This window comes from Trachemys scripta, chromosome 6, assembly GCF_013100865.1.
Source record: "Trachemys scripta elegans isolate TJP31775 chromosome 6, CAS_Tse_1.0, whole genome shotgun sequence".
Taxonomy (NCBI): Eukaryota; Metazoa; Chordata; order Testudines; family Emydidae; genus Trachemys; species Trachemys scripta.
The window spans coordinates 82,176,094-82,199,342 of NC_048303.1; the positions used below are offsets into that span (position 1 = coordinate 82,176,094).

A 23,249-nucleotide genomic window follows, 5' to 3' on the forward strand; every position below is an offset into this window, starting at 1 on the left:
AAATGCTTGAGAATTATAATATATTCTCTCCAAAATGCAGTACTTCTAAATGCTTTAGCAACTGAAAGTTCTTTTTAGATACTGTGTATGAAGGAAGAGGAAAAGCAGGATGTACAACAAATATATACTCTCCACATACTTAAAAATCACTATAAAGAATGGGGCACAGTGAAAACCCAGCAAAGACTCTGTCCCCGTGCACATGTGCAATATATTCTATCATATTGTCTGGCTTTCATCAGAGACTCACATTTCCTACGTATCACCACAAGGGGTGTCCAGGACACATGTGAATGTGTAGCTTCTGTAAGCAAGCTGTACAGGGTAGTCTTGCAGTTTAGCCCTGAGTGATTCTGTGAAATTGGAGGAGAGATTTTTGCTGCTGCTCTTAAGGGATTGCTGTTGTTAGGGGAGAAAAAAAGCAGATTTGGAGGTGTGTATGCATGTGTGAGCAGTTGCAGAGTGCATTTCACTGAAGAGTCTGACTACTGAGAAGCACTGAAAGAAGAAAGACACAGAGAGAGAGAGAGAGAGAGAGAGAAGAGGAAGCAAGAATAGGACTGAAGTGCAGAGCAGCTGTTTCCCAATACTCTAGTTCTTTTGGGTGCCTCAATAAATGTGAGCATGGATTCTGTCACTGAAATCTTCCTCAAGCTGCTGTTTCTGTTACCTGTTCATAACTGGAACACAATAGTGGCAGGAAATAAATGTAAGTATTGCAAATGATTTAAAACTCAGACAAGACTGTTTTGAAAACTTCTGGGCTATTTTATTTGTCTTTGGAATAAATCTTGTTCTTGAAATAAATGCTTAATGCTTCTGAAAACATGACAGCAAATAGCTTGGCTAAAAATGTTTCCTTGGCTGAGAAATGTGATTTTTAAAGTTTTAAAATACGTCCTATACATTTCTATACAAATCTATATACAGAATTCTATTGAGAAGTTCAAGTTCCAGTATAATCTGAAATTAACATTTTACCAAGGAATTGCATGTTCCATCCCCATTTTAATTTTTGTTTCCTTTTGAGAAGTGCTGCATTTTACAAGGCATTGTGTCTTACATTGAAATTACTGGAAGACTTCTACTGTATGCTGCATCAGCTTGGCTTTTAGCAATTTATAATTCGCAAGGCTGATATCTGCATCTCCTGAACAAGCTGGCACGCAAATAAATCTGATGCACAGTAGTGTACAGTTCATAAGCAAAGCAAATGTAACAAAGAAAAAATCTTGAGGACAAGATGTGTGATGATTGCTTAGAGAATAGTGTTCATGTATGACTAAGGAAGAGGGCACCGTCAGTAGCAGCAGAAAGTTTTTTTTTTTTTCGTTTTTTTTTTCTTTTCTTTTCTTTTAAATGAGTAAGCCTTAGTTAGCCAATAGGGTGGTATTGCAAAATAGAGACCGTGATCACAATGTGTAAGAGAACCTGTCCTCTAGAAGGCAGATCTGATGTATATTTGACTTAGCACTGGGATCTTTGGTTTCAATGTTGAATCAAGTCTGACCATTTTCACCCTAAACAAATGTATCAGACACTAACTTCTAAGCATTTTACCTGTTCAGTAATTGTTTGGTGTTCCTTTGGTTGTACTTTGGCCTCAGTGGACCATAATTCTTTTTATTTTTGATACATCTGATTGCCAGAAGCTGGGAATGAGCGACAGGGGATGGATCACTTGATGATTACCTGTTCTGTTCATTCTCTCTAGGGCACCTGGCACTGGCCACTGTCGGTAGACAGGATACTGGGCTAGATGGACCTTTGGTCTGACCCAATATGGCCATTCTTATATTCTTATCTACCAGAATAGTTGCCTAAATGTCAGATGCTTAAAATGAGCAACCTGTTTTGTTTTGGTTTTTAATCCAGTTAAGGGGCTGGCTGTACAGCATGTGAATGGGGTAGGCTGAAATAGTGACTGTATTTTAAGAATGTGAATGTTAGTGCTACAGGGAATGTTCAGGAATAACTTTACAGCACTGTAGCAGGGAACAGCTCCGTGCAAACATCTAAGTCATGACAAAGAAGTTAGAAGTGCTGTGTGGTATGTGTATTGAAGAGTTTTCCTGTGGACAGCTTGTAAACTAAACATGCTCCCATGAGCCTGATGATCACACTGCAGCACCAAAATGATCTTGTGCTGTCATTCAGTAATATCTCATTTGATACTCAAGTGCATAGAGTAGCCCTAAACGTGAATAATAAACTCCTTTGGTAAAACACACTGCTGCAATCCAGCCTCAGATTTAATTCTCTTCATCATTCTGAATTGTATAGTTTATGAATACATCCATTTTCATAAGACCATGATAATTGAATCACACATTAATATCATTTGGCAGTATGCACAAGACTAGATCAGATCAGAAAGGCATATTAAAACTATTGCAAAATAGTACTTCCAGAATACAAGAAAACAGTAAAGCACTAGAGGTCACTCTTACAATTTAAGAAACAAGGCTTGCGGGGAAAAATCAAGTTTTTCCCAGTATAGAATTATGAAGGGTAAAATAAATCAGGTGTGAACCACATTTATTGCCTTTTCTCTAATACTTCTCAGAGAGAAGTCAAGCTAAGTTTATGTTGGTAAATGAATGGCTATGTTAATGCACTTTTATTTTTTCCTATTGAAAGCAATTTGCCTATATTAGTAGGTTAGTAGTCAAAACACCCCTTTGAAATAAAGAAATAAGTTTACTCCCCATTTTACAAATGGAGAAACTGATGTTTGGAGAAGATAAATAACTAGCTTAAATCCATAGAGAAAACCAGTGTCAAAGCCAGGAATAAAATTCGAGAGATTTTTGTCTCCACTAGGTTGTACCTCTCCCTCATTTCACACAAGAACACAAAACATAATCCTGAAAAGTCATTTATTTCTCATGGATAATCATTTTTAAAAGGGTAGTTTACATCTGAGGTGGCAGACTATATATTTAACAAAAAATGTATCCCATAAAAGTGCAAGTTGTTTGTTTTTCAAATGTCCCAGGAGTGTTGTGTCCCGTCCCCCAATTACTGCAAAGCTATGCAGCAGTAATTCTACTCTCCCTTTAATATACCAGTACTTCACTTACTGAAATCCCTTTCAGAACATGACTCTCCTATCTGAATTAATGAAAACAGCTATCACAAAATCAGATTCTTAGTTTAAATTTTAAATTAAATAAATTAAATTTAAAATTTAGCCAATTGGGTGGTATTGCATATTGTTTTTATATGATAAACAGTTATTCCTAGAGAAAATGGGATGACATTTTCATTCTTCTACTAAATCTACTGTTTTTTTTTTTCTGGTGTTACTTTAATGCCATATACTGAAGATCATACTTCAGTTTTTACCTTGTCCTTACTCAAACTTCCATTGAAATAAATAGAAAAACACCTGAGTAAGGAGATCTGGAGTTCACCACAAAGTGTACATTCACAAATCTGAATTGCTTGTTCTATTAGCAACTTTTTCTGAGTTTGATTATGGTCTAGATTGTGAATTCCACTTTTTTGACACAAACTGAATTGTTCTGAAGTTTTTCTTCTATCCATATTGTTCTGAGATATTCCTTCACTGAGTAAGGACGTTTTAAAGTACACCATATTTGAAACTGAAAAAACATATCATTTTGAAATTGAAACATGACATTTATATGTCCTTTTCTGAAGGATGACACACTGAACAGTTTAGCACAGTAAGATAATGGTTGTCATTGGGAATTCATACACTTTAAGTTCTGTACCAATGTTGCTTCAGTTAAAGGTTTAGAAAGTAGTTAGCTTTTCCCAAAGAATTAAAACTCCAAAAGTGTTTGAAAAGGAATTGACCTATACAGCCATAAATCAGAAACCATGAAAAGTCATAGAAGAGTTTCAAAGTAAGGAGCAAGGCAAATACTCCTGTAAAGTTTTGTTCGGGGGCCAGCAAACATTTTTATTTTATTTGAAGCTGGCTCCACAGCCGTAAATTAGTCAGTTGGTAAATTAGCTCCTGGATGCTTGCCTGAAACTTGGTCATGAAACTCTGATAGGTACAGTACTTCCATTGAAACTCTCTGAAAATGAAGTGTTGCATGAAACATAATTAAATCTCACACACATTTCAGCTCAACTGTGACCAAAACTATTAAGGATGATTTGGGGAATGAATGGAAATACTGCCAACAAATTAAAGATATCTCACATAAAATCTCTTCTCTGTATATAGGTGAAGACCGAAAGCATGTACTTCTGCTTCTAAAGTCTTCCATTTTTACGAAAGTTTTTATTTTCTGTCTAGGAATACCCCTAAACTCAACATTCATTGTTATATGATAATGACCATACTCTATGTAAGTTAGTCAACTAGTCTTTGTCTTGGAACTTCTTGTTACCGTTGCAGTACAGAACCTTTCTTTTGCTATTAGAGTGTAGTACCTTAATGATATTGAGTCTTTCATACTTGAATATTCAGTGGATTCAAAAAGAAAAAGAAAAAAAAATCTCAAAATAAAATAAAAATGAAATCAACTAAGTAAAATACAGTAGATAACATGTAACATATACTATCAATTGGTGTCACACATTAGGGACTATTGTATATGTTCCTTTTAAACTTGCTTTTCTCTTTGCCTGTCAGGAGTACTGAGTTCACCGCTAGCTTGTGCAAATATTAATGATACCACAGCTTCCAAACTCTCAAGTATTATACTTTTTCTCTTTCAGTTTATGGATGAATATCCATTTATGAATTTTTCTTTCCCATCCAGATGGGCGGATGGGGAGAGAAAGATTCATAAATTAGCTGCATATCTTAAAGTAATCATAACTATGGATCCAGTAAGAGCGCCTCTGTAAGGCATGTATATACCTGTTTATGTGTAGCATAATGCTAGAATGTAAGGAGTGGTGATATGCATCTGATAAATTTTACTTATGTATCTTTTGACAAGCTCACTTGTAGTCTGCCTAATAATCATCAACAGTAGGACAATTTCTAATATTCAAAACTGAAGAGCAACTTCTAATAGCACCAATGGGGAAAAAAGGAAAAACAAAACAAAAAATCTCACCACCACATTGCTGAAGAAATGTTTCCTTCTTTCAAAAGTAAATTTTCCCATAAAACTGACCACTGGTATTCTATCAGTAGTATGTTAAAGGTGCTGCATCTCACAGAAATGATAGCTTTGTTCTATGTGAAAGTTAGGAATTCTCTCTTTCCCTAGATCCCCAATCACCACCCTTTTCTATTAGTATTAATATTTAGTTGTGCTTTTTTATGGTAGCACCCATTATTATGTGCTAGGTACTTTCCAAACACTCTAAAAGGACAATTCCTGGTTCAAAAAGATGATTATCTAAATATATCTTCTTAATCTTTCCAACTTTAATTCATATATCAGATGTTATAATCAAACAACTTTTTCTGTTTCAAATAGCTATTTTGGGCTATTTTCAAGGTTTCTGAGGTTTATAAATTATAATTTTTCTCTCCTTGAGACAAGCTTTCACTTTTAATTCATGTTATTAAGGAATCCTGATTTTACAGGTGGAAGGATACAAAAAATAGTACCAATAACATTGTTTAAAGCTCTAAGACACATGTAAAATATTTTTTTCTGTAAAACATGCCTTATGCTATGTGCTTGTGATGGTGTGATGTGGTATAAAACATATATTTGCACTTCTTTGACATGGTGTGCATAACTCATTTGTGGTTTTGGCACTAGTGAGTAATGCATCAATCCCAAACTGGTGGTGATGATCCCTTCATACCTCCATGCCATCATGCATTGTCACTATTTACTTGGACACAGCTCAAAACCATTTCCCCCCCCTGAATGGAATAAATGTGAGACACAGTATTAAGAGGGAGAGTTTTTATGTAAATAGTGCACTGGGGGCATAACCTAAATAAACTAACTGTAAACTTTGGACAGGAAGGATTTATGGTACGGGGGGGGTGCGCGCGCACATATGAACACGCACACAAATAGAACTCTCAAGGTCTAATATTTTGTATGCAGTGTAATTGTAGCTGTGTCGGTCCCAGGATATTAGAGAGACAAGGTGGATAAGGTAATATCTTTTACTTCTGTTTGGTGAGAGAGACAAGCTTTTGAGTCACATAGAGTTCTTCTTTGTAGCTTGAAAGCTTGTCTCTCTCATCAACAGAAGTTGCCTCAATAAAAGATATTACCTTATCCACATTCTCTCTATAATATCTTTTAGAAAGACACACAGTGGCCTTATCCTGATCATATTGAAACCATACATTTATGGCAATAAGAGCAGGTTTGGGCTCCAAACCCTGTTTGTTTTTCAGAGTGAATTCTCTTCATGGTTCATTAGAAACTACTACTCTGCTTACAATGAGCAGAGAGTAGTGTGAACTGGCAGATAAAAAATGATACCATTTATGTTCCAGTTAATGAGTATTTTCAATGCAATAATTTGAAAAGTGATTGAAGCCTGGAAACTTTTGACATTTTAAATAGTTTTAAATTAGTAACTACAAAATTATTATTTAAACACCGTATCTATTTAATAGACCAGTGCTGAAAACTACCTCTAAGGTTTTAAATCACAAAGGAAAGAAAAACAATATAGTAGGAAGTCTATCCAGCTGGGTAGTGGGTCTAATTACTTTTTTATTAAGTATATCTTATTACTTGATACTGTTCAAGAATAAGATATTGCTTGTTCCTAACTGCTAAAGTGCCTTTTTGTTTCTATAAGAGTGTTTGTGCAATTAGTATATTTACGTGTGTGATCTTGAGGGAAAATTAGATTAGAAACAGCATGTTGGAATATTTGAATTTATTCCCATTACTAAATACCATTGTCTATGCAGCTAACCAGTAAATTATATCTTGCACTTTTAGACGTTTGAATTAGTCCACAAATAAATACCAATGAGAAAAGATTTAAAGGGATAACATTTTTAAAGTATAATTTTATAGGGGAAAAACTACACCTCTGTCCCGATATAACGCTGTCCTTGGGAGCCAAAAAATCTTACCACGTTATAGGTGAAACCGCATATCAAACTTGCTTTGATCCGCTGGAGCGCGCAGCCCTGCTCCCCTGGAGCACTGCTTTACTGCGTTATATCCGAATTCGTGTTATATCAGGTCGCGTTATATCGGGATAGAGGGGTATTTCAGCACGAGTCCTTTATTCAATAATGTTAAAAAAAAATCACCTGTTGTATGAAACTATTGAAATGTACTCAACTTTGCTCCATTGGCTGTGGCTGAATTTACTGGTTTACCTGTTCAAAGTTATTGCAAAAATACAGTTTTTAGGAGAAATCTGTGAAATCTCACAACACACTCTGAGTTATGTAATATGAGGTACATGGTGTTACTCAGATGCTGAGTAACTGAATAAAACACCAAACTAGCAGATTACATGGAACCTTTTAATATGTGAACAAGTCTGTAGGACAACGCTTTGGGCAACGAGAAGACATCAAGATGATATTTCACATTGATAAACATGATGATGTAGATAGATTGTATTCCATGTTGAGAGCCTAACGCATCTGAGTTAACTCACCTGCAATATAATTTGTATGTGTCAGTCTCCTGTGGTTTGATTAAATGTTATCAGTATCTGTTACGTGTAATTACTGTAGGAGACAAAAAACTCAACTACACATGTTCTTTTCACAGTAGCATATATTGAAGTAAAACTAATGATATTTATGATAAGGTAATATTAATATAAAAAGACTTTTGTTACATTGTCCAGAAATTTTCCTTTAGAACTAATTAAATAGAAGTGTTAAAAGCGTAGGTTGTAATCTTTCCAGTTTCTCACTGTGCATCACTAATTATCTAGTATGCCTTATTTTTAAGGTATGTGGTGGCCTCTATTGATTTCTGTGCAGACACAAAGTATCACAATAGAAAGGCCAGTTATTGAAGCCATGTCATATTGATCAGCTTGTAATCAAGTGTGGGTGCATAGGAGCTGAAGGACACCAAAAATAGTCTTCTATCCTACTTGTTCCCCTGTGCTGTGTTTGGACACAGATGCACACCTTGACCTCTTCTGAGTGCAAGGACTACTCAGGCTACTGCAGATGCTGGCCCTAGACATCCCAGAGGGAACAAAGCAGGGAGTGGGTAATGGCATAGTTGTGAGAGCCACTGAGTGGGAACAGTGGAACACTGGGTGAAATCCTGGCTCCACTGAAATCAATGACAAACTCATTGATTTCAGTGGGACCACAATTTCTGATGCACAGTTCTTTCTGGAACTCATACTAAGGTGCTGCCTTTCTCCCCACTCCCTATTATAGGCTGTGATTTAAAGGCACGATTTAACCCAAAGCCTGCTAGAATTTAATGTTGTCTTTGTGGTGATGGTTTTCTTTATAGCAGAAAGCAAGTTGTGTAAAAAGGGGTGTGAATGGTCAGTAATATACTACAGCCTCCACATTCCCTTCTATGTCACAGTGATAAAGGCACTGAGAAGCTTTTCTGCTTTATGGATCTTTATACAGTCTGGAAAGACCTGACATTCTGTAAGCCAGTAAACCGTATGTCTCACTATAACTCCTTTCACTGATCAATGGAGGGATTCCTAGCTACTGTACAGAGGAAATCAAAATGCCCAGTTGGCAAGCATTTTGTAATCATGCCAAGCGGTATGGATTATTTTCTTTAAAGAAACATTCACACATTTCAGTAACTAAGAAATGTTGTTAAAAAGTGAAAAGCTGTGCACCAGATCCTGAAGTCCTTACTTGGGCACAACTCTCATGGAGATCAACAGGATTTTTGCCTAAGTAAAAATTGAATAAGAGCCTTCAAACATACTAGCAAGCAGTGATATGCGAGACCCTTTGGATGTAAGTTATTCATCACCTGTCTATATGAAAGTGTGATAGGTAAATGCCTTTTCATCCTGCCTTGTTCAGAGGCTTCAGATACAGAGCTAGATCGCTGATATAAATTACCCACTTATCCAAATTGACTAAAGAGAAAGGGGGAGGGGAGGAGAGTGTTGGAATAATTTTAGGTTGTTCCCTTGCTTATGAAATCACTCTCTTGAGATGTGTGGAACCAAAAAAGCTGCCAGTGGCTCTGAGATGATGGGTAGAATTTTTAAAAGCCCCTAAGTGTTGCTGAGCCCAAGACTCAGACTCAGAGCCCATTTTCAAAAGTGACGTAGATAGTAAGGAGCCAAGTCCCACTGACTTTTAATGAGACTCGGGGGCCAGCCCAAGACTGTGGAATGACCTCTCACAGGATCTAAGGACCGTCACAACCTCACCATTTTGCACTCCAAGTGCAAAGAGCATTTCTTTGATCTTGCCTTCTCTAATATAAACACATAGCAGTGTGTGTGTGTGTGTCTTTTTTATTTATTCCTTAAGGTCACCATATTTATTCCTTAAGGTTTTTCACTCTATCATACATGGGATTTCAAACTCAGATCTTTATTGTACAGTGATGTTCACTAAAGAGAATAAAAGGAACTTGAAAGTGAAGTCATATATGTTTGAAGGACAGGACTCTACATGGAATAGGCACAGTGGGCTGAGCTAAAGACAACTCAATTACATTAAAAAATGCTTTATTGGAGTGAAAAGATGAACATGTGCAAATGAATCAGACACCTTATGTATCTGTTCAAACTAGCTACAGTCTGCCCAGAAGAGGGCTTCATGCCATAGGTTTTTGTTCCATGTGCCCATTTGTGAGTGCTGTTCATTCTTGATCTGGTGACAAGCTGCTATGTAGAGTGATGCCATCTCTGCTGTCCCTCTCCTTTCTCCCAGAGTTAGGTACTGCTCATCTTTTAGGTAAAGTCTTATATTGTATCTAATAACTGGAGAAAATATTTCTTGCACTCTTTCATCCTTTAGAAATTGTAGTAGAAAGTGTGTCTGTTTTAGTCTCCTCTGTATTACTCTCTGCAGAGTCACTACTGTCTGGGATTGAACTGTGCTTTTTCTCTCCCAGTTTCCAATTCTACTTTGTGTTACAGGTTCTGTTTGAGAGTCTGATTTAGTTTTTTTTTTTTTTTTACATTTCTTGGAAGTGAGGTATTCTATCACTGTGATAATACTCTGCAGGGGTCTACAATAGTATAGCTAAACACAGGTTGGAAAACCTTCATTTAGAATTTCCTGATTTAATATTCACCTATAGTGGAATGTATATGTTTGTGTGCAATATAGTTGGTGAGAGAATGAAATTATTTCAGTGGATGCATTTCTAAGATATTCCCCCAGGGGCTGAAAATGTATGTTGAGTTGCATCTACTATACTAAGTTTCAATGTTCATCAGTGCCTCTTTGAGCATTATGGATAGAAAAGTATGATTAAAAGATCTATCAGTGATCTATTATGAGTATATTGTTAGAATGGCATATCATAATGTCTCAATATATTTAGGGAATGCTGAATATCTGTGTTATTTATATGAAAGACTGGAATGATTCCTTTATGGCTATTCATATCCATGGTGTCACAAATATTCCAGGAAACAGTTAACCAGTAGATTTTTTTTTGTAAATGAGAGATTTATGACTTTTTCACACCTGTGCTCTTATGTGTCCTTAACAGACATGTTATGGTCTCTTATGTCTGCGTTTAGAGAACTATAGTATATTGTTTATCAGCATGATAGAAATAAATGTTGAGATCCCAAATCTGAGGTTGGGTAAAGATGCTTTGCTCCAGGTCCCTGGCACAAATCAAACTTGATAGCTAGCAGATCTGGCCCCTAGAGGATTCATAGTGGCTCCTACATCACTGCCCCTTCCAGCTGCTAGGGAGTGGGTATCCCTTTGCCTTGGTGATCCCAGCTGCTAGAACAATACTTGAGGCCATGAGCAGGCCTGAACAGAAATGGGGGGAAGACAAAGGCAAGCCTACAGATCCATTCACCCTCTTCTACAGCCAGCAGATCAGATCCTGTGTAAAGGGAAGCATGTGTTGCACCTTTTCAAAGCATAGTCCTATAAGATGGTGAACACTTCTTGTATTGAGACTCTTCAGCAAACACGGGGGATGGTTAAAGGTTCTCAAGCTCTTAGAGCAGGTGCTCAGCCTGTTTCCCAACTTCAGTCTAAAAAAAAATGGTTTATACTCTTAAGCAAGCTGCTAGTGAAAGTACATGGAAACCAGTATCTGAATCTCCATCCTGAAATTTGTATTCCTTCCAGACTGATAATTTGTGAGTTTCTCCTGATTTTGGTTCAAATAAAAAATCAAATCAGACTCCATTGCATATACTGGAGAAGGAGAACATAGGTAAGGAGGTGGAAATGTGCTTTTTCTTAAGATCTGAACAAAACTCAATTTCCAAAAACTTAACCTTAGACTCAAAAGAAAATCAGTCAAGAAATCAAAACGCCCTTTAAAACAATGGGCCTGTGTCTCTGTGTCACCAGTTTTACTGTGTAATCTTATTGATGTCATTTGGGATACTCCTGATTTTTATCAGTATGAGAGAAGAATCTCCAGCAAATTGATATTGATATGGGTAGTGTTGGTCATGGTGATATCAGTTATGAAAGAGGACCTGTGGGATATGAGGAACATAATGCAAGTCCTAGTGGTTTGAATGCTGGGGGGGGGGGAGGGAAGAAGAAGGTGATAAAATAGTGTTTTACTATGTCCATCTTCTATGATTCAAAGATGATGGTGGGATACACCAAAAAAGCTGTTCTTCCTGATTCTACTTCCCCAGAATATTCTTCATCACCAGAATAAACACTATTTCACTCCTCAGTGTTTAATGCAAATATTTGTTACTGTTCTGAACTGAATTAACTGCTGAGCTGCACACTGTACAGTTTTTGCACAGTGCCCAGATTATGCACTGTTATATTGCAAAATATTTGAGGTATCTTCTTATATTCAGTTTTCTTCTCATCTGTCTTTGACCATTATACTAGGAAGCATCTGTCACAGATCTGATTGAGCTCCTCCAGGTCAGACACCTGTCAGACTGCTGTGGGGATCTAACTGCTACATTCAGTGCTTAATTTGTAATGAAAAAGGTGCCGGGGCTCATCCAATTCTTTTTACTTTCATAACTGATGTGGCAAGCCAAGAGGTACCGGGGCTATGAACTGCCAAAGTTAGAGGATTCAGGGCTCAGCCCTGGCAAGTCCTGGTACAAATTAAGCACTGGCTGAATCCCACATGTCCTTAGCTTGTTGGGGCTTTGCAGAGTTTAGGCATTGTCCCTGGCTTTTTGGGCAGGTAGGTATGCATTATGGATGTACACCTTGTGTCTGACATCCCTCTTGGCAGTGGGGACCCTCCAGTCAATTTCCTAGGCCCTGGAACTACTGCCAACTCTGTCAAGACTCCCCAACAGCTCTTGCATGTTTACCACAATCCCACAAAGATGTTAACCTTCTGTTTTACAGTTTATCTCACCACATGGCACCATCGTTCATCAGTTGTCAACCACTAAGGTGAAAACCCTCTGTAAGAAGTGCCCTTCTCATCACTGAGTACCATATATTCTTCACTGTTATGTGATGCATCTTAAAAAGAGAGGCTACATACAAAAGTTACTGTTTTGAAGCCTCCTTTAAGGACAGACACCCACCGACTGAAATGCTGATATGCGTAAGGAGGCCTTTGTGAATCCACTTTAAGAAAGTTCCTGAGAGTTTTGCTTTCCTTTCTGTAACTCATTCAGACTCATTCAGAAGGAATTCCATGTCCTACATGATTGAGCATATAATTAATCAGAAAGTAGCAGTCACTGAATGTGTCATGTAAGAGATGGTTACTATGTGGTCTTTTTCTGCCCAGTTGACCATGCAGGAATGCTTCTTGCAGATTTTGGAAGAGTTCATTATAGCCCTCAATAGCTCAATATTGAAAATATAGCATTAAGTAAAGTGTTCTCACTTATTCAAATATTCAGGGGGGAAATATAAATGAGGGGAAACCCAGACATTAGTCAGGCCTCCCTTATGGACGGTAATTTCAGTTCTAATTTCCCCTCCCCTACACAAGGTTGGTGATTTCTTAATGTTAATATATTAACTTATAAGAATATTTTAGCTCTTAATATCAAATGTTCTCCTCAGAGCTTTGGATGCAAATATGAAATGTGCGTAGCAGCATTAGGCTTGATCAAACTTAGATCAATGTGTTTGCTTAGAAATAACATTTAAATATACAGATAATTCATTTCAAATAATGTATTAACATTTTTGTCTCCGTAGAGTGTTTTTGGTATTGGTTTTGCTGCTTAGAAATGTGTAGGGTTTGGGGGTTTTTTTTTTTAATCAGGTGCAGAATGTCTTCTGAGGCTAAGGAAAAAAATTTACATGATTAATCAAAAGTAAGTTTTGAAGAACTATTGCTCTGAGTTACTTATGCAATATATTTTATAACCCTTCCCCCTACTCCTCCGATATAAATCACAAGCCCAAATGCCAGACTGTGTAATTTTCCTGTAGCAGCAATGTTTTCCTGGCATGTTCTCCAATGGTTGGAATTGTCTGTGGCTCTGACATATGGTTTGGATGCTGATGAACTGCCTTGGCTAATGTGCTCTGTGTGGTGGTTTTGATCCTAAGAAATCTGGAGTTTTCCACCCATTGTACTGAATACTTGTAGAAAGAGCCTTCCATAGTAGTTAGTCACTTGGGATTTCTGTGATTATTTGAATGTATTAAAGTATGAGTGCTGACAAATTTTAAGAAGTGACCAATGGTTAACTTAAAATATATTAAGAGCCAATATTTAGAAGTGACTTCAACCTGATGGCCTATTTTGCAGGCACCGTCTTTTATACAGGTAAATAGACTAAAATGCAAAGGGTGTTTGTGCATGTAAATGTAATTTGCAGCTGCAGTGTTGCCAAATCTAATGATTTTATCATGAGTCTTATGATAATTTGGAGTTTTCCTTAAAGCCCTGGTTTTCAAACAATTGCTTGAGAATCTCAGCTTTCATTTTACAAAAGTAAGATTCTAGCCCATATGGTTGTGGAGGAAAGCAAGAAAACATGAAACCAATACACCCTAAAGGCTCAGGAACAAGGGGGCAAATAAAAGGAACTAAATTCATTGGATTAAAAAAAATCTGATTTTAAAACTGGCCTCATAATGTTTCGGAGTCTGACCCATAAGTTTTGAACACCTGGGGGTTGGCAGGACTGCACATGCAAACTATAGTGAACCACAGATGGTTTTGCATGCTAAGTTAGAAGCCAGAATTTGAAAAATTGGTCTGAGGTATGTTTCTGAGTAATCAGTATGTAGCCTTGTTTAAAAAAAAAAAAAAACTCCTAGATTTCCCATGGTTTTAGTACTATATTCATGTTCTCAGCTCCATACTGCAGTTCCGCAATCTATAATGCAGATTTCTATTCCATGCTCAGTATGTACGTGGAACTTCCATCGAGGTCAATGAATAGTTGTGCACAGTGATTGAGTGCAAGATATATAACAGAGCTGCAGCGAGTAGGGTTACCATATGTCTGTTTTTTCCCAGACATGTCCGGCTTTTTGGTAATCAAACCCCCGTCTGGGGGGAATTTCCAGAAAGCCGAACGTGTCTGCGAAAAATACTCCCAGCTTCCGGCATCCCTGGCTTACCTTAGAGCGGGCTCCGGCGGCTGCTGTGCTCCCTGACTCCTCGGCTCTGTAAGAGCCAAGCTGCCCGAGCACTACCAGCTTCGGGCAGCCCCCATGCCTCTGGACCCTGCGCCGCTGGAGCCTGGGAGGGGAAGTGCCCGGCTGGGGGTGCAGGGTCCGGAGGTCTGGGGGCTGACCGAAGCTGGTAGCGCTCGGGCAGCTGTTTCATGGCTGGGAAGGAGGAGGGGGAATGTGGGCGCTCAGGGGAGGGGATGGAGTAAGGGAGGGGAAGGGGCGGAGTTGGGGCGGGGTCGGTAGGGGAAGAGGCGGAGTTGGGGTGGGAGCAGGGCCAGGGCCCCCTGTAGTGTCCTCTTTTTTTAATTTTTAAATATGGTAACCCTAGCAGTGAGGATAAGAGATCTCTAGTGTGGATCACACAATGTAAGTTTCCTCCATTTTGACTGTGCCTAAGTTGATAAGATACATTGCTGCCTTGTTTTTTAGTAAGCTGTTTAGAGATGAGCAAAGAAAAAGTCTACAAATACAGTAAGCTTTGCTTGACAGTTCCCCAAGTTCTACTTCTACACTGGCAAACAACATAATTAGATACAATTTTTATTAGCTTTTAAAAAATGCTTACTTCTCATCTTAATGGCAGATCTGCTAACTCCTTGCTACCCTAATGTGGTACTACTGAACATAGCTATTCCTCTTTCTAACTCAGGAGTTTCAGCTTCTGAAAATGTTAATTCATTTCAGCAGAGTATGTGCAGGCATGACAAACAGTTTAGGAAGGAGTCTGTTATTTTTAACAGTTCTAGTGGGGACTAGCATGCCTTTTAAATTGATTGGCTAATTTCATTTACACTGTCCAGCAGGTGCCCACATGGAGAAGCTTCCTGATCACTCTGCAGGGTTTTGTGAATGAAGCATGTTATAAAGCACACTGTGACTGCTAGATTTGTGTTTAGAAACTGTTGCTTACAGGTGTTGCATGCACCTGCAAAACTGTGGAAAGAGAACTACAGTTGAACAAGGCTGGCATTATGATTCATGGGATCATAAGTTACTGAGCAACTGAGAAGCAAGCACCTGGTTTTCCAGTACTGCCTTTTTGCTTCTAGTATTGTGTACCACCAGATATGTTGGTTTATATTCCTGCTGTTTTTTATTAGTAATGACTAGGGCCCTACCAAATTCATGGCCATGAAAAACACGTTACAGATTGCAAAATCTTGTCTCCCTCCCGTACCTCCCTGTGAAATCTGGTCTTGTGTGCTTTTACCCTATACTATACAGATTTCATGGGGAGACCAGTGTTTCTCATATTGGGGATCCTGACCCAAAAGAGAGTTGCAGGGGGGTTGCAAGGTTATTTTCGGGGGTTGTGGTATTGCCATCCTTACTTCTATGCTGCCTTCAGAGCTGGGTGGCTGGAGAGCGGTGGCTTCTGGGCAGGTGCCCAGCTCTGAAGCTGGTGCCCAAGCAGCAGCACAGAAGTAAGGGTGGCAATACCATACCATGCCATCCTTTGTTCTGCGCTGCTGGTGGTGGTGGTTCTTCCTTCAGATCTGGGCTCCCAGCCAGCAGCTGCCACTCTCCAGCTGCACAACTCTGAAGGCAGTGCCACCACCAGCAGCAGCACAGAAGTAAGGGTAGCAGTACGGCATTTCCCACCATCACCACCACCACCAATATCCTTGCAACCTCCCCACAACTCCTTTTTTGGTCAGGACCCCTACAATAACAACACCGTGAAATTTCAGGTTTAAATAGCTGAAATCATTACATTTATGATTTTTAAAATCCTATGACTGTGAAATTGACCAAAATGGACCATAGGTAGGGCTCTAGTAATGATCATATTCTACCTGTTCCTCACTGGTTATACCATATACTTACCAAAAACATTGCAGAAACTGATACGGCAGTGATGAGGGCTATGGGCTATATTCTGCCCTGTGCCAGAGCTCTGTTTTGTGCAGGAGTCAGTGAGAGGCATCAAAAGGCACATTCTAGCTCCTTTATCCTCTGGCCTGGCCTGGCACAATACAATTTGGAGCAACTTCTGGGCTGCTCCAAGTTGTGCCAGTAGGGTAGGTTCCATATCCTTTCCCTCCACCAAGACAGCCCCCTACTCTGAAGTACACTTGAGCAAACAGAGGAATTCTTTGCTGGGCATTTGCAGCCAGATTATAGCCCTATTGTATGTACCGCATAAAAGATTACTCCTTGGAACCATTGATTCTGATGACATGTTGCTATTTAAATTGTCCATTTGTTTCTTTTGACACTCCTGTATCTGACGGTATCCCGTGCAACAAATCACTAAAACAAATTGTTGATTCCCTGCAATGGTCCTGAAGGAGTTGAAAAATGAGGTTGCTGACCTGATAGCAAAAATATGTGATCTCTTATTGAATTTCACTTTGACAGGTGGGTAACCAATACAGTATGTCTTCAGAAAAGGCAAAAGTACTGATCCCAGGAATTAAAGACTATTGAGCCTTACTTTAACACTGGATAATTTGTTGAAACAAAAATGAAATATAGTTTTGTATAAATACTTAAGCTGATTTGTCCCTATCATATCATATGTTCTGTAATGGAAAGCTGTGCTTCTCTTGTTTACTAGAATTCTTTTTGAGTGAGTTAACAACATAGTATAAAGTAGAATCAATAGCAGAAAGCAAAATTGGTGTTGTTTCAAATTGAGTATGTGCGTGTAGCGAGATCTAATGCATGGTGAGTTTTTGGATGTGGGACTGAGGAAGACTGGGGCATGCTCAATGAATGAATATTACATTAGCTAAAGTCACAGAGGAAGGGGACACAACAGTCATGAAAGGTAATACAAACCTGAGTAGTATCCTGAGGAATAAGATTGTCATCCCCATCCTTAACTAATCACTCCTGCTCACAGCCTGCATATACGAAGCAGTGAAAAGTCATACAGATTTTTCCACTCTAGTTTTATTATTTTATTGGCATATTGATAAGAGAGATGATAATTTGGCTAAGGATGTTAGAGCTAAGTGGGTTTGGCTGCATAATTACACAGGGAAATTTCTCCCACTGTCCAATCCTTCTTATGGAAATACAGTTATAACACTGCAGGGTTACTTTTGCTGTGCAAGTAAATTGCAAAATAAATTGTCTCAAAGGCACAATTAATTTTCTAAAACTATTTAGTGATGTGATGCATGATGCTGATTCGTGTTGGGCTGCATGGCTAGGTAGCATTATAACTGACAATATGTAAGTAATATAGAAAAATCTTTTAAGTGTCTTTCCTATTTTTTCTGTGTATCTTTTGATACATCATACCTGATGCAATGTTGTACATGGATACCAAAACAGACAGTTATATTTGTTGTTTATAATCAAACTTACTTCCATGCATATTGTTCTTTTCTACCTGTAAAGGTACAGAGGAGGATCTGGTCCATATAAGCACAGTGTACTTGAATTATGTCTATCCCCTTTAAGACAAATGCCACATGTTGATTTTATAGGTGTTATACTATGCCTTTAAAATAAGATTTATCAATGCATGGTTTATTTCAACTTTGCAGATCCTGTGAAATGTCAAGATCATACAGGTTTTATTAAAACCATATTTTGAGACAGAGTATAAAACATACTCTTTACAGTTTAAGTCTAAAATTATATATGAGAGAAAGCAAAGAAAATCCATATTTAATAAACTTTTTTTACTTTAAAGAGAAATGGGGTTGCTGTTACAATAAGTGAAATATCTTATCAGTAAACATAACCACAATGTTCATGTTAAAAATAACTGGTCAGTGAATAGTGGGTTTTTATAAAATCAATATGTGCTCAGAGTTCTTTTTTAAATTACCTCATGAAATAAGTGATGAGGTTTTATAAATGTTTAATGTTTGCTTTTGAAATGTACCAATTGTTTCTGGAAATTACTTTGACATATAATGAATTGCATGCTTTTTATTGTATTATGGAAGAATAATCCTATTTCATATTGTGGTCTCTCTTGATTCACTTTGATTTTTATATAAATTTCTTTATCTAGATTTCACAAAGATGGATAAGTAACATAATAGTACTGCTGTGAATCAATAGGTGCTTTGAATTTAGTAAAACTAGTACATCAAAACTAGGACACTTATCCCACAAAACCAAATTATAGCCCTGCAGTGTTCGAGACTCCCCTTGTCACTGAGTCCCAGAGTAGAGTTTGACTGAAACTGTTTAAAGTGTTCACTTAAGCTAATTCAGCTCTGAACTGTTACAGGTAATTTTCCATATGAAATCTTATCAGTTTTCAAACGCTGAAAGCCAAAACTTTTATATGTAAAAAAAGTAACAAGCTGTAGTTAGGTTTTTTTATTTATTGGGAATCCTGGGGAAACACTGCTTTAGGTTGAAGCAATCTAATTTTGCATTTTTCCCCAATATAAATTTTTAAAAAGATTAAATTTTCCATCATTGTATCAGTAATGGCCTATAATTTTGAATAAACATGAGTTAAATGGAATGATTGTTTTTTGAGAATTACTTTGGCTCAAGCCCAATTTTTAGGGTACTGTTATGTAACGTTTAGCTAACAATTACATTAAACAAGAATATGAATTCTGTCATTTAATAGTGCTGGGATGAAATTTAATAGTGGAAAGTGCAAAGTCATGTATTTAGGGAATAGCAACATTTTTTTTTCTATAAGCCTGGGATGTATCAGTTGGAAGTGACAGAGAAGGAGAAAGAGCTGGGTGTATTGGTTGATCATAGGATGACTATGAGCTGCCAATGTGATGCAGCTGTGAAAAAGGCTAATGAAGTCCTAGCATGCATCGGGCAAGGTATTTTCAGTAGAGACAGGGAAGTGTGGTTGTTACCATTATACAAGGCACTGATGAGCCCTCATCTGGAATACTGTGTGCAATTTTGGTCTCCCATGTTTAAGAAAGACAAATTCAAACTGGAACAGGTGCATAGAAGGGCTACTAGGATGATCTGAGGAATGGAAAACTACTTTATGAGAGGAGACTCAAACAACTTGGCTTGTTTAGTCTTACCATAAGCAGGTTGAGGGGAGATATGATTGCTCTTTTTAAATACATCAGAGGGATAAACACCAGGGAGGGGAAGGAGTTATTGAAGTTAAATGCCAATGTTGATATAAGAACAAATGGATATAAACTGGTCATCAACAAGTTTAGGATTCAAAGTAGACAAAGATTTCTAACCGTCAGAGGAGTGAAGTTCTGGAACTACCTTCCAAGGGGAGTAGTGGGGACAAAAATCCTAACTGGCTTCAAGACTGAGCTTGATAAGTTTATGGAGGGGATGGTATGATGAGACTGCCTACAATGGCATGTAGTTGATCTGTGACTGCTGGCAGCAGACGTCTCCAGTGAAGAGTGATAGGACACTAGATGGGAAAGGCTCTGAGTTACTACAGAGAATTCTCTCCCAGGTGTCTGGCTGGGGGAGGATCTTGTCCACACACTCAGGGTGTAACTGATTATCATAATTGGGGTCTGGAAGGAATTTTCCCCTGGGTCAGATTGGTAGAGGCCTTGGGTTTTTTTGTCTCCCTCTGCAGCATTGGGCACCAGTGGGTCTTGCAGGTTTAAGCTAGTGTAAATGGTGGAGTTTCTGTAACTTGAAGTCTTTAAACCGCGATTTGAGGACTTCAGTAACTCAGCCAGAGGTTGGGGTCTATCATAGTGGGTGGGTGAGATTCTGTGGCCTGCAATTTGCAGGAGGTCAGACTAGATGATCCCTTCTGACATTAAAGTCTCTGAGTCTATAGTACCTAACTGAATGAAACTAGAAAAAAATTACCAGTGAATAAAATTAAAACATGAGAAATATTTAACATTAAGTTCCAGAAGGTACCCCTATCCTGACATATTTTCCCCTATCATTGGTTCTATAATGTGGTACTGAAGATAAGTAGGCCTGTTTCTTAAGTTAAAATAAAAGTTGTAAAGTTTAAAAAAAAATGAAAGTGAAGAAAACCTAAAAGTTAAAAAAAAATTGCTTTAAAAAAATTTACACCGTTTGAATTGAATTTGACTAGACTCCCTGCTATCAGTTTTTAGAATTTTTTGTTGTTGAAAACACATTTTCTAATGTTTTTATTTATTATTTGAAAAATGCATAAACTCTGAAGAATAAATTTGTATAGATACGCATTTAGTGCGGCGCAAAGGAAACTAAGCACATGACTGCCATAAGCACTACTGGGAGATGAAGAGTTACCATATCACGGGAGCCAACTTTTCATTTATTTATTTTTTCCTGGGAGGTGCTCCGCGAATCCTTTCTCCAAAAGCTAGGGATCTTAGGACCCTGCAAAATGAAGAATATAAAACTTATTTACAGGCAGCCAAAATTACAGCATTTTGTGCAAGATCTCAGTCCTGAAATAGCCCTTCTCCATGCATGGATTTTTGCACTAATATTTATGGCACCATTAGCACATTCAATCAGCCACCTCTCTCTCTAGCTAATAGATCATACCATATACCATTCTTTAATACTTACCTTCTTGAGTCTCTCTATTATTATAGTACATTATTTTTATTGCTGTATCTCTTACAATAACAAACATCCCTCATGGTAAGACTATGAATAACCATAGAAGCACACAGGTTCTAATACTGAGACTTGTTTTCTATCCAGTCAAATGAGATAAGACTCTCTTTCCAAAGGGTGAAATTCTCCCTCACAAAAGGCAGTGTAAACTATTTAAACCTCCCGCCCCTTGAAAAGGGAGGAGACCGAACATAAATGAATGGGTGTCCCATGGGGAGGAGGAGTGGTGGCTTGCTGCTGGGTCTAACAGTTGATGTGAATGGAACCAGTGACAGGGATCTGGAACGGGAACTACTGGATCTGTGCTTATGTCGATCAATGATCCCAAACACAGGGTGTGGAACAACCACTCACTATTGCCTCTGAAATTTGCCATATAAAACCAATTATTCAGGCTTTGTTTTTAATGCCTAGGAAATAAAAAGTTGTGTTACTGAGGGACAAATTCTGCCCTCATTTACATCTCTGAATATCTTAGAGGTGTATAGTTCAATTTTTGGTACATGACATAGTCACATATTATTTCTGTGTTGTCAGACACCTTTTTCTACAATTGTACTGTAGATACCACTTGTGTAGCATTGGTTAGTGTTCTGTACTGCTCCATGCCAGAGTCTACTGAAGATAACTGCCTAAATATTGCTCTCAATTATACTGGATAAGCTATCATTGCTGTATTGAGATTAATAGGGCTGTGTCCATGTAACTGAGAGAAGAATTTGGCCTCATAGAGCTGTTGTGCTGTAAATTGGCATGTGGACTGTAGGAGCTCATGGGCTGATATTGAAAAACAGCCATTCCAGCTCAGCTGACAGGTATAGCTGAAATTTACAAGTGTTCTAACAGCTCAGATGAAGGCTGCCAGATGCTGCTTCCATTCAACTTCCCATTCAAACTGATGTTGGACCTGCAAAAAATAAATATTTTAAAATAATCACCTGAAATGAATGAATAAATGATGGATGAAGACAGTCTGGGCTATAATGGAGTTCGGGTAGTTGTCTTGAATTCATTCATAAATGAAATACTTTTAGTATTGAGCAGATCAGTCATCTACTCTGTGATCAGCTTTTTACTATTTTTTTCATTTATTTTTTCAATATTGTTAAAATCTGTAACCTTTTACGGCCAAATTCCACTTGCCTCACACATAAGTAATCCCAGTGAAGTCACTGGGCTACCTTTTACTATTGTTTTTTACATAGATCATCTCTAGAGCTGGCTGGGTAATTTTTGATTTTGCCAAAACAAATTGTTTTTCATCAAAAAAAACAGCAAAAAGAAATAATTTTGGTTCAGTTTGACCTGAATCTAAATTTCAGTTTGTTCAAATGAACCAAAACATTTCATTTGGGGTCAGTTCTCCTTCAAACTGTATAATTCTAAAGTGCCACTGTGCCCTGAGAGCTGTAGTTTGGGTGCGTCATGCCTCCGTTCTCTTCTACGTGCTAGGTTCTTTGACTGGAGTACATCTATGATGCACTGCCATTTCTCCCCTGACTGAGTTGCATGGTGCATCATGAGAAACACATGACAGTGTTGCATCATGGGAGGGGTAGTCCAATCAGGGAGTCTGGCCCCCTGGGAAGAATGAGTGCATGAGGCACCTCTGCACTATAAGTAGATGCAGCTTAACATCAAACTGACTAGAAGTGAAATGTTTCTACAACTCCACATTTAATTTTTTTTGAACATTTTGTTCCATAAAAACTTTCACTATTTCAACTTTTCTTCTGAATTTGGGACAAAACAAATATCAAAATATCCAAAGGGATGGAAATTCCCATTTGCACCCAACTTTAATAATCTCATTAGTATCTGTGAGTAGTCCGTCTTAAAAATATACGAAATGATATAGCTCTGTGAAACTACTTAAGTTTGTAAATTCAACAGGATTTGGACTGATATATGATAAAGATAATCAAATATTGCAAGAGTAATGTTTGAGAAGTTCTTTAATATAATATATTTTACTTATTAAATGTCATTCTGTTTATTAATGATATTGACCAGAAAGATCTTCCTCTTATTTATTTTATGTTAATAGTAAAAATATTTATTTCTATGAAGAGTAATTACATCATAGAACAATATGATCATTCAAAATTTCCCTGAA

At 37.8% G+C, this 23,249-nt stretch overlaps 1 protein-coding gene across 1 annotated transcript in view; it reads left to right on the plus strand.

Moving 5' to 3' along the window:
• Window positions 1-303: 303 nt before the first annotated feature.
• CNTNAP4 (contactin associated protein family member 4) overlaps window positions 304-23,249 on the plus strand; it is a 307,324-nt gene continuing 284,378 nt past the window's right edge. The window contains exon 1 of the mRNA XM_034773172.1: window positions 304-709. Coding sequence (XP_034629063.1) covers window positions 625-709 — 85 coding nt within the window. The 5' untranslated portion in view covers window positions 304-624. The remainder of the gene's footprint in view (window positions 710-23,249) is intronic.